At 39.2% G+C, this 15,075-nt stretch overlaps 1 protein-coding gene across 1 annotated transcript in view; it reads right to left on the bottom strand.

Annotated features, from left to right (window-relative positions):
• The window catches only part of plxdc1 (plexin domain containing 1), a 186,701-nt gene that overhangs the window by 105,468 nt on the left and 66,158 nt on the right, over positions 1-15,075 (bottom strand). The window contains exon 2 of the mRNA XM_016543461.1: positions 7,549-7,715. Within this exon, the coding sequence (XP_016398947.1) occupies positions 7,549-7,715 (167 nt within the window). The remainder of the gene's footprint in view (positions 1-7,548; positions 7,716-15,075) is intronic.

Consider the following 15,075-nt stretch of genomic DNA (forward strand, 5'->3'; position numbering starts at 1 on the left):
TTGATGATATGTTATGCTGTACATGATGTGTACTTATCTTTCATGGATGTTGCCAGTGAGACACCTTATCTGATGTCCATCAGATCCCAGTTTCTGTGCGAACTTTAGCCTGGGTGAAAGATGCCTTTTGTTGAGGTGATGTTGCCAATGATCTTTGTATGGTGTTTCCAGCAATATAACACATCATCAGTTGTGTACCCCAGCCTCATTGGGTGTTTCGGCCCTTTATCACAAGGCACCCTCAGCCGAGGCAGGCCCACCACAGGCTGATCAGACCCGGGTGTGTGTCATTTAGTTACATGGTCATTTGGCAGCCCACACTGTGTCCATCTGCTTCAGCCACAGCTAGTGGCTGCTTCTTTCAGCGACAGCGGCCAGTTCCCTGACTATCCTCCGCTGGGCCTGTCCTCTGATGCACAACTCCTTCAGCAGCCTTATAGTGGAACTAGCCACAAAGCCCCTGCAGCCCACTTCCACTGGGTATACTTTCACTGTCCAGCCCTGCTCCTCTGCCTCATCTGCCAAGTTGGCATATCGCAGCTTCTTCCTTTCAAAGGCCTCGTTAATGGCCTCTTCCCAAGGGACTGTCAGTTCGACTATTATGACGATCCTACTGAAGTTGGACCAGAGAACCAGGTCTGGGCGCAGATTGGTGACTGCAATTTCTACATCCCAGCACTTCAGATCCAACCCACAAGCCCATGCAAATCGACAACACCCGTCTGACTAGTCTGTCTTCGGCCGAACGTCTGAACGGCTGACCCAGTGATTATGTTTATACTGTGGCCAGAATGGACATGTACTGTACTACGGGCATGTCCCATCCGTTTGCATAATAGGACTAGGTGTTATGATCCCAATATTCAGCACCATTTAGCCGCACCATAAAACATTTTCCCTTCACTGTGAGCAGAACACAGCCAGACGCAGCAATTGTTACGCTCTGATTTTGGTTCAGCAAGAATCCAGGAACATAGCCTAATCCATGTCCGTGGTACTTGCCTCAATACCCAATAATCAGTCGTGAATTTACAATTGCTTGATGTGTGACTGGGGAACAACAAGAAAAGGACTAGTATGGTAAGATGGATAGATGAAGATGGCACAATTCTTCGCTGCAGTCATTGGGTGGGGATCCTTGACGTTTTTATGATATGTAATGCTGTACATGATGTGTACTTAACTTTCATGGATGTTGCCAGTGAGACACCTTATCTGATGTCCATCAGATCCCAGTTTCTGTGCGAACTTTAGCCTGGGTGAAAGATGCCTTTTGTTGAGGTGATGTTGCCAATGATCTTTGTATGGTGTTTCCAGCAATATAACACATCATCAGTTGTGTACCCCAGCCTCATTGGGTGTTTCGGCCCTTTATCACAAGGCACCCTCAGCCGAGGCAGGCCCACCACAGGCTGATCAGACCCGGGTGTGTGTCATTTAGTTACATGGTCATTTGGCAGCCCACACTGTGTCCATCTGCTTCAGCCACAGCTAGTGGCTGCTTCTTTCAGCGACAGCGGCCAGTTCCCTGACTATCCTCCGCTGGGCCTGTCCTCTGATGCACAACTCCTTCAGCAGCCTTATAGTGGAACTAGCCACAAAGCCCCTGCAGCCCACTTCCACTGGGTATACTTTCTAAAACATGATGATTACATTATTTTAAATGAGTCTACCCCCGAAGATTACTGTAATAAACTTGAGCCGCATCCAAAAGGTAAAGCGGGAGGTGTTGCTACAATTTATTTTATTTAATATATTCAGTATTTCTCAGAGGGCGGGCTTCAAGTATAACTCGTTTGAAGTAATGGTGCTTCATATAACATTATCCAGAGAAACAAATGTTAATGACAAATCCCCTGTGATGTTTTACTGGCTACTGTATACAGGCCTCCAGGGCACCATAGAGACTTTATTAAAGAATTTGCTGATTTTCTATCCGAGTTAGTGCTGGCTGCAGATAAAGTTTGAATTGTTGGTGATTTTTATATCCATGTTGATAATGAAAAAGATGCATTGGGATCAACATTCATAGACATTCTGAACTCTATTGGGGTTAGACAACACGTCTCAGGACCTACTCATTGTCGAAATCATACTCTAGATTTAATACTGTCACATGGAATTGATGTTGATGGTGTTGAAATTATGCAGCCAAGCAATGATATCTCAGATCATTATTTAGTCTTGTGCAAACTTCATATAGCTAAAACTGTAAATTCTACTCCTTGTTACAAGTATGGTAGAACCATCACTTATACCACAAAAGACTGCTTTGTAAGTAATATTCCTGATTTATCCCAATTCCCTAGCATTTCCAAAACCTCAGAACAAATTGATGATGTAACAGAACCTATGGACTCTCTCTTTTCTAGCATTTTAAATACAGTTACTCCTTTACGCTTAAGGAAGATAAAGGAAAACAGTCTGACACCGTGGTATAATGAGCACACTCGCACCCTAAAGAGAGCAGCCCGGAAAATGGAGCGCAGCTGGAGGAAAACAAAACTAGAGGTATTTCGTATTGCTTGGCGGGAAAGTAACCTATCCTACAGAAAAGCATTAAAAACTGCTAGATCTGATTACTTTTCTTCTCTTTTAGAAGAAAACAAACATAACCCAGGTATTTATTCAATACAGTGGCTAAACTAACGAAAAATAAAGCATCAACAGGTGTTGACATTTCCCAACAGCACAGCAGTAATGACTTTATGAACTACTTTACTTCTAAGATCGATACTATTAGAGATAAAATTGTAACCATGCAGACGTCAGCTATAGTATCACATCAGATAGCTTGCTATAGATCGCCTGAGGAACAATTCCACTCATTCTCTACTATAGGAGAGGAAGAATTGTATAAACTTGTTAAATCATCTAAACCAACAACATGTATGTTAGACCCTATTCCATCTAAGCTCCTAAAAGAGGTGCTTCCAGAAGTCATAGATCCTCTTCTGACTATTATTAATTCATCATTGTCATTAGGATATGTCCCAAAAACCTTCAAACTGGCTGTTATTAAGCCTCTCATCAAAAAACCACAACTTGACCCCAAAGAACTAGTTAATTACAGACCGATCTCGAATCTCCCTTTTCTGTCCAAAATACTAGAAAAGGTAGTATCCTCACAATTATATTCCTTCTTAGAGAAAAATGGTATCTGTGAGGATTTCCAGTCAGGATTTAGACCGTATCATAGTACCGAGACTGCTCTCATTAGAGTTACAAATGACCTGCTCTTATCATCTGATTGTGGTTGTATCTCTCTATTAGTGCTATTGGATCTTAGCGCTGCGTTTGACACTATTGACCACAACATTCTTTTGCATAGACTAGAAAACTTTGTTGGCATTAATGGAAGTGCATTAGCATGGTTCAAATCGTACTTATCTGACCGCCATCAATTCGTAGCAGTGAATGAAGAGGTATCATATCGATCACAAGTGCAGTATGGAGTACCTCAAGGCTCAGTACTAGGGCCATTACTCTTCACGCTTTACATGTTACCCTTAGGAGATATTATCAGGAAACACGGTGTTAGCTTTCACTGTTATGCTGATGATACTCAGCTCTATATTTCTTCACAGCCCGGCGAAACATACCAATTTGAAAAACTAGCGGAATGCATAGTCGATATAAAAAAAACTGGATCTCAGCACATAGAGACTCTTTCACCTAGATATCACACTATAGAGATTGTGTCTGTTCCCCGAACTAGAAAATACAAAAAACGTCCAAACCAAATTAAGAGTAACAATTTAATTGATGTTCAACAAATAAAAAACAGATGCAATATGGATAAACAAATGATAAAGCTTGGCTTATTGAATATCAGGTCCCTTTCTACGAAAGCACTTTTTGTAAATGATATGATCACTGATCATAAACTAGATGTGCTCTGTTTGACAGAAACCTGGCTAAAACCTGATGATTACATTATTTTAAATGAGTCTACCCCCCAAGATTACTGTTATAAACATGAGCCGCGTCCAAAAGGTAAAGGGGGAGGTGTTGCTTCAATTTATAACAATGTTTTCAGTATTTCTCAGAAGGCGGGTTTCAAGTATAACTCGTTTGAAGTAATGGTGCTTCATATAACATTGTCCAGAGAAACAAGTGTTAATGATAAATCCCCTGTGTCGTTTGTACTGGCTACTGTATACAGGCCACCAGGGCACCATACAGACTTTATTAAAGAATGTGCTGATTTTATATCCGAGTTAGTGCTGGCTGCAGATAAAGTTTTAATTGTTGGTGATTTTAATATTCATGTTGATAATGAAAAAGATGCATTGGGATCAGCATTCATAGACATTCTGAACTTTATTGGGGTTAGACAACACGTGTCAGGACCTACTCATTGTCGAAATCATATTCTAGATTTAATACTGTCACATGGAATTGATGTTAATGGTGTTGAAATTATGCAGCCAAGCGATGATATCTCAGATCATTATTTAGTCTTGTGCAAACTTCATATAGCTAAAACTGTAAATTCTACTCCTTGTTACAAGTATGGTAGAACCATCACTTCTACCACAAAATACTGCTTTGCAAGTAATCTTCCTGATTTATCTCAATTCCTCAGCATATCCAATAGCTCAGAACAACTTGATGATGTAACAGAAACTATGGACTCTCTCTTTTCTAGCATCTTAGATATGGTCGCTCCTTTACGCTTAAGGAAGATTAAGGAAAACAGTCTGACACCGTGGTATAATGAGCACACCCTAAATAGAGCAGCCCTGGAAAATAGAATGCAACTGGAGGAAAACTAGGAAAACTAGAGGTATTTTGTATTGCTTGGCGGGAAAGTACCCTATCCTACAGAAAAGCATTAAAAACTGCTAGATCGGATTACTTTTCTTCTCTTTTAGAAGAAAACAAACATAACCCCAGGTATTTATTCAATACAGTGGCTAAATTAACGAAAAATAAAGCATCTTTGAACAAGCTCTTATTGCATTATAGTCCTCCACGTCCACTGCGTTCTCAAAACTATGGCAATTTGATAATTCCTAGAATATCACATTTATAATATTAAAATCCATTAAAGGATTTTTAGGCTGCAATAAATAGGACAACCGGAACCGGGAACACTTCCCATAAAACCCAATGTACTTGCTACATCGTTAGAAGAATGGTATCCATGCTAATATTAGTCTGTTTCTTTCTTACTCCGAGGTCACCGTAGCCAGCAGATCCAGTCTGTATCCAGATCAGATGGTCACTGCAGTCACCCGGATCCAGTATGTATCCAGCCCAGATGGTGGATCAGCACCTAGAGAGGACTTCTACAGCCCTGAATGTCAGCGGAGACCAGGACAACTAGATGAGCCGCAGAGACAGATCCCCAGGAAAGACCTTATCTCCTAGATGGCCACCGGGACAAGACCACAGGAACCAGATGAGTCCTCTGCACAGTGTGACTTTGCTGCAGCCTGGTTTAAACTGCTGGTTTCGTCTGGCCAGCGGAGAACTGGCCCCCCAACTGAGCCTGGTTTCTCCCAAGGTTTTTTTCTCCATTCTGTCACAGATGGAGTTTTGGTTCCTTGCCGCTGTCGCCTCTGGCTTGCTTAGTTGGGGACACTTCATTTCCAATCGTCGACTTGATTGCACAGATACTATTTAAACTGAACTGAGCTGGATGATGACATCTCTGAATTCAATGATGAACTGCCTTTAATTGAAAATTGAGTGTTTACTATTGTCATTTTGCATTATTGACACACTGTTTTCCTATTTAATACTGTAAAGTTGCTTTGACACAATCTGTATTGTTAAAAGCGCTATATAAATAAAAGTGACTTGACTTGACTTGACTGTCCAGCCCTGCTCCTCTGCCTCAGCTGCCAAGTTGGCATATTGCAGCTTCTTCCTTTCAAAGGCCTCGTTAATGGCCTCTTCCCAAGGGACCGTCAGTTCGACTATTATGACGATCCTACTGGAGTTGACCAGAGGACCAGGTCTGGCCGCAGATGGTGACTGCAATTTCGAATGGGAAAGTGAGTCTATGGATTAAGTCGACTCGCATTTCCCAGTCCCTGTCTATATTCAGCTGGCCTGCGTCAGGGGACAGACACTTAGCTTGCTTTTTCTCCCCTTCCCTAAGAAAGGACTGCCTTTTTGGTAAGGTATTCTTGGCATTTTGGAGGATGGAGTTTGTTGATACTCTCTTGGTCTCTATTGCTTCCGCCAAGCACTTCAGTACTTGATTGTGGCACCATGTGTACCTTCCCTGTTTCAGGCTGGTCTAACAAGCCTACCAGGATATGTCTGAGGTTTACCGGGGCTGCACACAGGTGGCAGGCTGGGTCTTGTCCACACCATAACTTAAAATTTGTAATGTGGTGTTTTGGGTTGTGTTTCTTGTTCATGTTTTCATGTCTTTTATTTTGGAGTTTAATCATGGTCCCTGTTTGTGTCATGCTTCCCTTGCCCTCATGTATTCATGCCATTGGTTCTCTTGTTCATTGTGTCATGTTCTGATTGGTTGTCTTAGTCATGTGTCTTGTTTCCCATTGGTTTGTTCATGTCATGTGACCCTCTTGTCTGATATAAGTAGCCATCATGTTCCCATAGTCTTGGTCGTGTATTGATGTTGTAACCCGCTGTCGGTGAGTCTAGTCTGTTATGCCAAGTCAAGTCTGTTCTAGTCAAGTCTGTTCATGCCTCATCAAGTCAAGTCAAGTCAAGTCTGTGTCTCTAGTCTTCGTCTGTTTGGATTATGTTTGGATGTTTGGATCACTGTAAATAAACTGCACTTGGGTTCTTCACTACGCTCACCTTCAGTGGACTGATTCGTTACAAAATTATTGATAATGGCAAAGGGTTTTTAATTTGCTTTGTTATAGCAAACGTCTTCATCGAAAAAAGTACGCTATTATGTTGAATAATATTTGGGGGAGCAGCATTTTAATAAGAAAATGTCATTCAAGTGTTATACAATATAATCAGATGAGACTATCGGCTTGTGAGCGTGAGGCACAAGATAACTTCAGCTCAGCCCTTTCCCATATTAAAGGGGTCATGAATTGAGAAATCAACTTTTACTTGAGTTTTTAATATATAAAAGGTCATCGTACTAAAAGAATATCCTGTAAGTTTCAAAACATCCTTCTTACTGAAATAAAAGCTTTTATTGGCACCAGGCCCAGCGAACGTCATATCCTGGAATCTATAGGTTAAACACCGCCTCCACAGAAGAATATCAACGCCTAATTCTGTAGCCCTGACTACTAATTTGCACTGATTCGTGTAGGGAAATAACATAAGTGGCGCTAAACTGGATTGAGCAACCAAGCATTAAACATGCTTAAATATTGCAAAATATTGTGCAGTGCCTGGTTGTGGAAGGACACAGGCGCTGCATAATTTTCCTTCGGATTCAAATATTAGGAATGCATGGTTGAACTTTATGATGAGTAATGAGTACTCATCTTTATGACTTTATGATGAGTTACTTAATGAGTAATGAATTTGATATTATTCAAAATGGAAAAAGGCAAGGATCCAAAAGTTACAAAAGTAATACAATAATTAACTCACCACCACTCGTGTCATATTGTCAGGGAGCATGTCAATGGACAACCTATTGGTCGGCTCTTGTCCAGTTCTGTTCTGAGTGCGTCTGCTGGGATCTTGCTGGTCTCTTCTTGTTCTCTGGATGTCTGATGGACCTCCATCAGTCTTAACTGACTGCCCGTGAATTATACCTGACATAAAAACAAAATAAAATTTAATGTTATCTTATCTAAAACATTCACATTGTCTGCACACTGAGTTAAAGTCAGCATGAAATGTAAATTTACCTAAATGCATGTTATTGATCTTACTGTGAACAATTCATACATGCAAGAGTTTCATTAAAAAAACTCCTTATATAAATCCAAGCCCACCACACTTTTTTTTTTTTCAGTGATCCATTTAACCAGTGCTTGAAGTGGGCCGGTACGCACCGGTATGCAGTACCGGCACTTCTATATTTTAGTCTTTAGCGTACTGGCACTTTTTTGTGCGTACCTGCACTTCTGACATGTTGCCGGTACTCTGAGTCAAAGAGTCAGTGTCTGGTGAAATAACAGTATATAAATCACAGTACCAGGAGGTGTCACCTCTCATCTTGAGAAATCGTGTGAATGAATGCAAGCGGAGTCTTGTCTGACTACTGAGCTGGTGGTGGTTGAGGAGATTCCCCCCTTCTATGTAAAAGCGCTTTGAGTGCCCAGAAAAGCGCTATATAAATATAAGGAATTATCAATTATATTATTATTATTACTGCAGGGGTTGTCGCTTTTCCACTTTCTGGCCAGTGCGTGCTAGCCAGGGCTAATGAACCGGGTGAGTCCAATGCTGCGCTTCCACTGTCGGACCAGCGCTACTCTAAAAACCCGCCCTTAACACGCCTTTCTAAAGCAAACGGCACACAGCATCATTTCACCAGCGAGGGGAAAATGAATGAATGTCAGGAGAAGTAGAATAATAATGAATTACTAATTTGAATCAGTACATTATAACGAAAACAATACCTTAAAATGACAAGAAGCAGGTTTTTGCGATCATTAATGTAAACCGATAAACTCCAAGGAGGATCCAGTAAGCGAATTCAAACAGTTGTACAAAACAGCACTAATGAAGAGAAAACACGACCGATTTCATCAGAGATTGTGGAGAGAATAGTGACTCACGTCCAGATGTCAGTACATTATTCTTTTCATTGTTTATTTGGCTTAAAAGCAATAATGTTTTATAATGGCCGCTGGCTGGCTGAGGTGCTATGCGTTGATAAGAAGTTTAGCGATTCTGAATGTATCCAGTCAGGTCAAGGCATGAGGTTTAGTGCTCTTTGGCGTCTTCCTGTGGTCCTGTTTGGCATCGCAGCTTGACTTGTGCTTATTTTAAAAATGTTTATTTAATTATCGATTGATTGTGGCACCACACATAGCCTACATTGTGAATTATGAAAATTAAAAAGTACTTATTTAATATAAAACATAAAAATAAATAAATTGGGGGGGAGGGGGAGGGGAGGGGTACCAGCACTTCTTTTTTTCTACTTCAAGCACTGCATTTAACTAGGTTGTACAGTTGAGGTCGAAAGTTTACATACACCTTGCAGAATCTGCAAAATGTAAATTATTTTACCAAAATAAGAGGGATCATACAAAATGCATTTTATTTTTTATTTAGTACTGACCTGAATAAGATATTTCACATAAAATACGTTTAAATTTAGTCCACAAGAGAAAATAATAGTTGAATTTATAAAATCGACCCCATTCAAAAGTTTACATACGCTTGATTCTTAATACTGTGTTGTTAACTGGATGATCCACAGCTGTTTGTTTTTTTTTGTGATAGTTGTTGGAAATAAATCTGGAATCTGGTTTTGAGTGAAATAAGTATGAACAGATATATTTATTAAACATTTATAACATGTGAGTTAAAAATGGTTCACTATTTGGCAGTTATTGTGTCAAATCACTCTTTTTATTCATGCATTTATAACTGCTTATCAATGATTTATAATGCATTTGTAAATGACTTATTGGTAATTTATGAACACCTCTATAAACAGTTTACAAAGGGAACCTTAATGTAAAATGTTACCAGGTTTTCAATAGACCAAACCTTTTTTGTAAATACAGCTGCAAGCAGCAATTAGGGGGCCAAGCACTACAGAAGCAATCAAGAAAGCTAGCATCACACCAACTGCAAGAATGAGAAAATAAAGACATTTTAAGATGATTTTAGTCAAAATGACTGAAAAATCATAAATGCAATCACTAGTAATATGATTTAATGGTTCATCACTTTTGACCAAAAGGTGGAACTGTCACACAATTTATGTGGTGAGGTCAGAGTGATGTGACAATGACACACAAAGTTTGGTATCAATATGTTAAAATCAAAATGGCAAACAGGAAGTTTGGCTGGTTATGGCACAGTTAGTATAGATCAGTGCTTCTCAACTGGTTTGGTCATGGGACCCACATTTTCCCATGGTCATCGAGCCGCGACCCACCTTATGTTATATATCTCATATATATACATATCAGTGGCGAGCGGTGACTTTTTTAACCGGGTATGCTGAGTGATAAAATTAAGACCCTCGGCTTTTTGGACGTACTCAAAGAGGGATCACAGATGACAAATAAGAAACACCATGGCAGGTATCGATTTAAAAGTATTCACATTTCCTTCCTTGTTTGTAAATTAAATTCATCTCCAATCCTCCTTCTATCATTTCAGGTTTATCCATTGTTATTCGAAAACTAGAAAAATATAGATGGTTTTCTAAGTAAAAACCGCCAAATAACGTTTACACGTAGTTACGTTATACTTAATATTCAGATGGAGATGGGGGATTCCCCCCTATATGTCTCTGCATCTGCTAAAGCCTTTTTTTTTTTAATTCCCAGTGAATAGGCGTTAAAACTCCCACCCAGGTGATACTACTCCAATAGAGAATGAGGAGTTACATCACGATCTTTTCACTCCACATTGCATTTCGGGAAGGCGCCGCCATATTAGCAGGATACGCTATCCGTTCCAATGGTTACTTCTCATTCTCTAGAAGGATAACTGCTTATCTTTTGTTTTGTTTTTGCCTTTAAGTTAAACAATCATGAATTCTTCATTGTATTGTTTGCATGGAAGATAAGCTATTTTATCACACTGCATGATAATTAGATTTTTTTCTCTTAGGTTTTGTAAACCTGATTAGCGTGAAAACAGTGTCGCCCGCTGGACGCTCGCTGCTGCTTCAGCCGTCATATGGTAGATTATCCAAATAAAAGTGTGGGTTCAACAAGCTGACAGAAGTCTATCCATTTCTTTGTTGGAAACTTTTAAATTACAAAGTATAATTGTTGTCATTATAAATATTCATTTTTTCCATGGCCACGGAGGAGAATCAGAGATTGTGGGTCACATTCAGCTGTAGCATTTTAAAATGCTGGTTTAATGTACTAAGACAGTGATGCTAAAAGACATGCAGATGAGCCAGAATATTAACGCGATGTGTTTAAACGTTTAACGTAAAGCGTTTTCCTCTCTTTAGAAAACTGTAATGTAGAAAGCGCTTATGGATTAAGACAGTGATATTTAAAGTTCATATTTTGGGCTCATCTGTTTTTCTGCACATATTATGCTTTATTAGTAAGATGTGTGTACTGTCTCGGTGCATTAAAGTTCTTCTCCGATTTTATTGTTGTTTGCCATGTTGCAATGTTACTTGGCAATATTTTAAAGATATTATTATTTTGGGTATTTTTCTTGGTCTGTTATAAAGAATGAGAATGTGACGTAATGGCGTGTTGAGTTCTGGGAAACTGCTTTGTTTATCTGCCATACTTGCAGGATAGCGATGCCTTTCCGCTATTGAGTTTAGGGAAGTATTTGACTGTTTGTCATGATTGTGAAAAATGTCACCAGTGTCTGTCATTCATGCTGCATTGAGAATGGCAATAGTAACTCAGATCATCGTTCTGAGAGAAAACTGGACAGTGCAGTATGTTTTTTTTCGCGAAAAAAGGGAAGGAGGTCGCGGAGAAGGTGCCGAATAGCAAATCTGTTAATGTCACTGATTAAACCCACTGACTCTCACTCAATAAAAGAATCACATTGCTGTGTGTTTTTGAAAATTTTTATTTTGTTGGTTTAATAGTTAACATTACCTTCTTTGCGAGCATGACTCTCACTAGGCTTGTGAATTAGCAGAACTTGAACAGGGGACTTTCTAAAATGCTTAAAGTGGCTTAATGTACCAAGACAGTGATAAAGACAAAATTGTAAAGCATATACTATGTGGAGATATGCAGATAAGCTTAAAATGTGAACGCAACGCATTTACACGTTAAGCATTTTCCTCTTATAAAAAGAACACGCTTAACTTTAGCCTAAGTGACACGAGCATACGCAAAACAAAGGGAACAATAACATGTTAATGTCCAAAATGTTCAGAGGATTCATGTTTCTTTATTTTCCTGACGTTTTTTTATTATTAAAATTTTATATAGCCCACGTTTTTATAACTTTTTAAATTTTTTATTTACCAATTAGGCATGTTGACAATAACGCATAGTCTATCTTCAACATGCATATGTTGTCTATGACCAAAAATGTAAGAAGATATGTTTTTAGTGGACTTTTAAAATTTGCTTTGCTTGAGAAAACATAAAAATGCAGTTACAGCATGTTTTTTCTTTTGATTTAGTCGAGTTGGTTTTGCATCAAACATAATGTGATTTTCGGCAATCGAGATCTGACAGCAACAGTGCATTTTTCTGCTTGGGCTAGCGCTTCGCGGGCAGCTTACCTCGCACATGAAATCAGCCGCAGACAAGCAAACCAATGAGAACATGCTACAATCCTGACGAGTCATAGCAATAGAGCGGAGGCGGGAAAGCTGCGGCGAATCCGCTCGCCCGGAAGCAACCGTAACTGACGTAGATTTACAGAAAATGATTGCCGTTAAGCAAATAAATAATTTTACGTACTTATTCCTAACTCTTTAAGCTTTAAGTTACATTTCAAATGACAAGGGATCAACTTATAATCATGTTTATATTAATTATCCCGTGAACTTATTCTCTCAAATGACCTGGCTATGCAGAGCATTCGCTGCTTATATGGATGGAACGCCACTGATATATATATATATATATATATATGAATGAATGAATGAATGATGCATTTATATAGCACTTTATTGTGTATTTCTGTACACACACATACAAAAACACATACATATATATATTCATGCAAATCCTTCCCAGCTAAAACACAAAGTACCAGTTATGTGATTTATTGGTACTTTACTTTTATTTCACACGTTGCATACTCGTAGTTTCTTTTGCGCTTTAGTGATATAAAGCATTTGCGCGTGCAATTGAAGAGAACTTGCTGCGAGCACATAACATCTGACAGGACAGGATAGTTATTTTTTCTGAGCTGAGAGACTTTTTATTTCATAACAAGTTACAAAAATAACGATAGAATAATGAGACTGACATTAAGCCTGACAACATCTCATCTGACTGCAGGATCGGGAAAGTACGTTTTTCTCAGGCGCTCTTTACTTAAACTGCAAAAAAAAAGTGTCAACAGCTTTCATGCATATCTTTCAAAATAAAAGTCTCGCATCAGAAAAACATTTAGCATTACGTTTTTTTGTTGTTGATGTTGTTTCTTTGACTGTACACTCCGCGACCCACTCAGAATGGTCTTGCGACCCACCAGTTGAGAAACACTGGTATAGATGTTCTTGGCTTGATCCCAGGAATATATCAAGATAAGTCTCATGACAATAAACAAAACTAATCAAAGTTATTAACATTTTAAAAAAAATTTCATTATGATTTTTTACCTTCAGGGCATGGTGCCAATTAATTTGTAAAATATGGCATTATGGCAAATTCAAAATAGCCGACACCCAAAATGGCTGACAAGTGAAAGTTGGATATTGTTCAACTCAGTATGCTGCACCGACTCTAACCAAATAAAGGTCTTGTGATTTTTGGCCAAACAGTTTACAGTTCAGCCAGTTTTTTTATGAATATCAGGCAACCCATCTAGGACAAGTTAGAAAAAAATAGGTTTTTCAGACAATTTAAAATTTTTAAAAATATTGACCTAAAAAAAATTTAATTTGGCATTCGACTCAGCATGAGCCATGGAATCAGGGGGGAAAGAATTTTGCTTCTAGACCTTACAGTTCAAAAGTTAATAGCATAAACATGAGTACAACTTTGAGCTGTTGGTGGCACTAGAGGGTTTGAGTTAGAAACTTACTTGAGACTATCCTCTATCTGTTTGCCAAATTGCATAACGTTCCTGCAAGCAGTTCTATGGGCTGCCAAAGACTCAAGAAGAAGAAGAAAACTAACAAATTCAATAGGTGCCTTGCACCTTTGGTGCTTGGCCCCTAATAAGAATAATAATAAGAGGGGAAACTAACAAATACAAGAGGTGCCTTCGCACCTTCAGTGATTGGCCCATAAATATAGCTTCAAGCAGCAGTTATTGGGGCCAAGCACAACAGAGGCTAAATGAGGAGATAAGCAAGAATAGTAGGGAGCACCAGGCAGACAGAAAAAAATTGTATGTGTAATATACAGCTCTGGAAAAACTTAAGAGACCACTCCAAATTTTTCTTAAATCAGCATCTCTACATGTATGACTTTCCATTCCAGTATCTGTTGAATTCCAACACAGGGACACCTCATTCTGCTTAATGAAGTACTGCTTAGGTGATCACCTCAACCAAATCTTATTTAATGAGGAAAAGTATAAAAAAAAACATTGCTGTGGTCATCACTATCCTCTTGCAATAGGACCAGGATGGCAAAAACAGTGCTAGTACTACCTCAAAAGTAATTGCAATCAAATAATAACTATTGATCATACCAAAAGAGTTCTTTACTGGCAGAGGAATACAGTGAGCATCAGGTTGCTTTCATCCTTAAAATTTCAAAGACAGCGGTTCATAAGAGCATAAGAAGTCAAGTCACCTTTATTTGTATAGCGCTTTATACAATACTGATTGTGACAAAGCAGCTTTACAGTGTCAAACAGGAAAATTGTAAAAAAAAATAATAATGCAAGAAGACAATAACAAACAGTCATTTTTCCAGCTAAAGTCAGTTCATTGATGATTCAGTGATGACATCATCCAGTTCAGTTCTCTTCCAATAGAGTCTGTGCAATCAGTCAAGCGTCCCCAACTAAGCAAGCCAAAGGCGACAGTGGCAAGGAACCAAAACTCCATTGGTGACAGAAATAGAGAAAAAACATTGGGAGAAACCAGGCTCAGTCGGGGGACCAGTTCTCCTCTGGCCTGATGAAACCAGCATGGTGTGGTTTAATTCCACACTGCAACACAGGTGCAGAGGACTTGGCTGGTTCCTGTGGTCTTGTGCCGATGGTTGTCGAGGTGATGAGGTCTTCAAAGGGGATCTGTCTCTGGGGTGGATATAGTTGACATCGTCTCCGCTGACATTAAGGGCTGTAGAGGTCATCTCTAGGTTCTGATCCACCATCTGGTCTGGATATGGACTGGATCTGGGTGGCTAC

The sequence above is a fragment of the Sinocyclocheilus rhinocerous genome, unplaced genomic scaffold (genome assembly GCF_001515625.1).
Source record: "Sinocyclocheilus rhinocerous isolate Xijiao unplaced genomic scaffold, SAMN03320098_v1.1 scaffold2234, whole genome shotgun sequence".
Classification (NCBI taxonomy): domain Eukaryota; kingdom Metazoa; phylum Chordata; class Actinopteri; order Cypriniformes; family Cyprinidae; genus Sinocyclocheilus; species Sinocyclocheilus rhinocerous.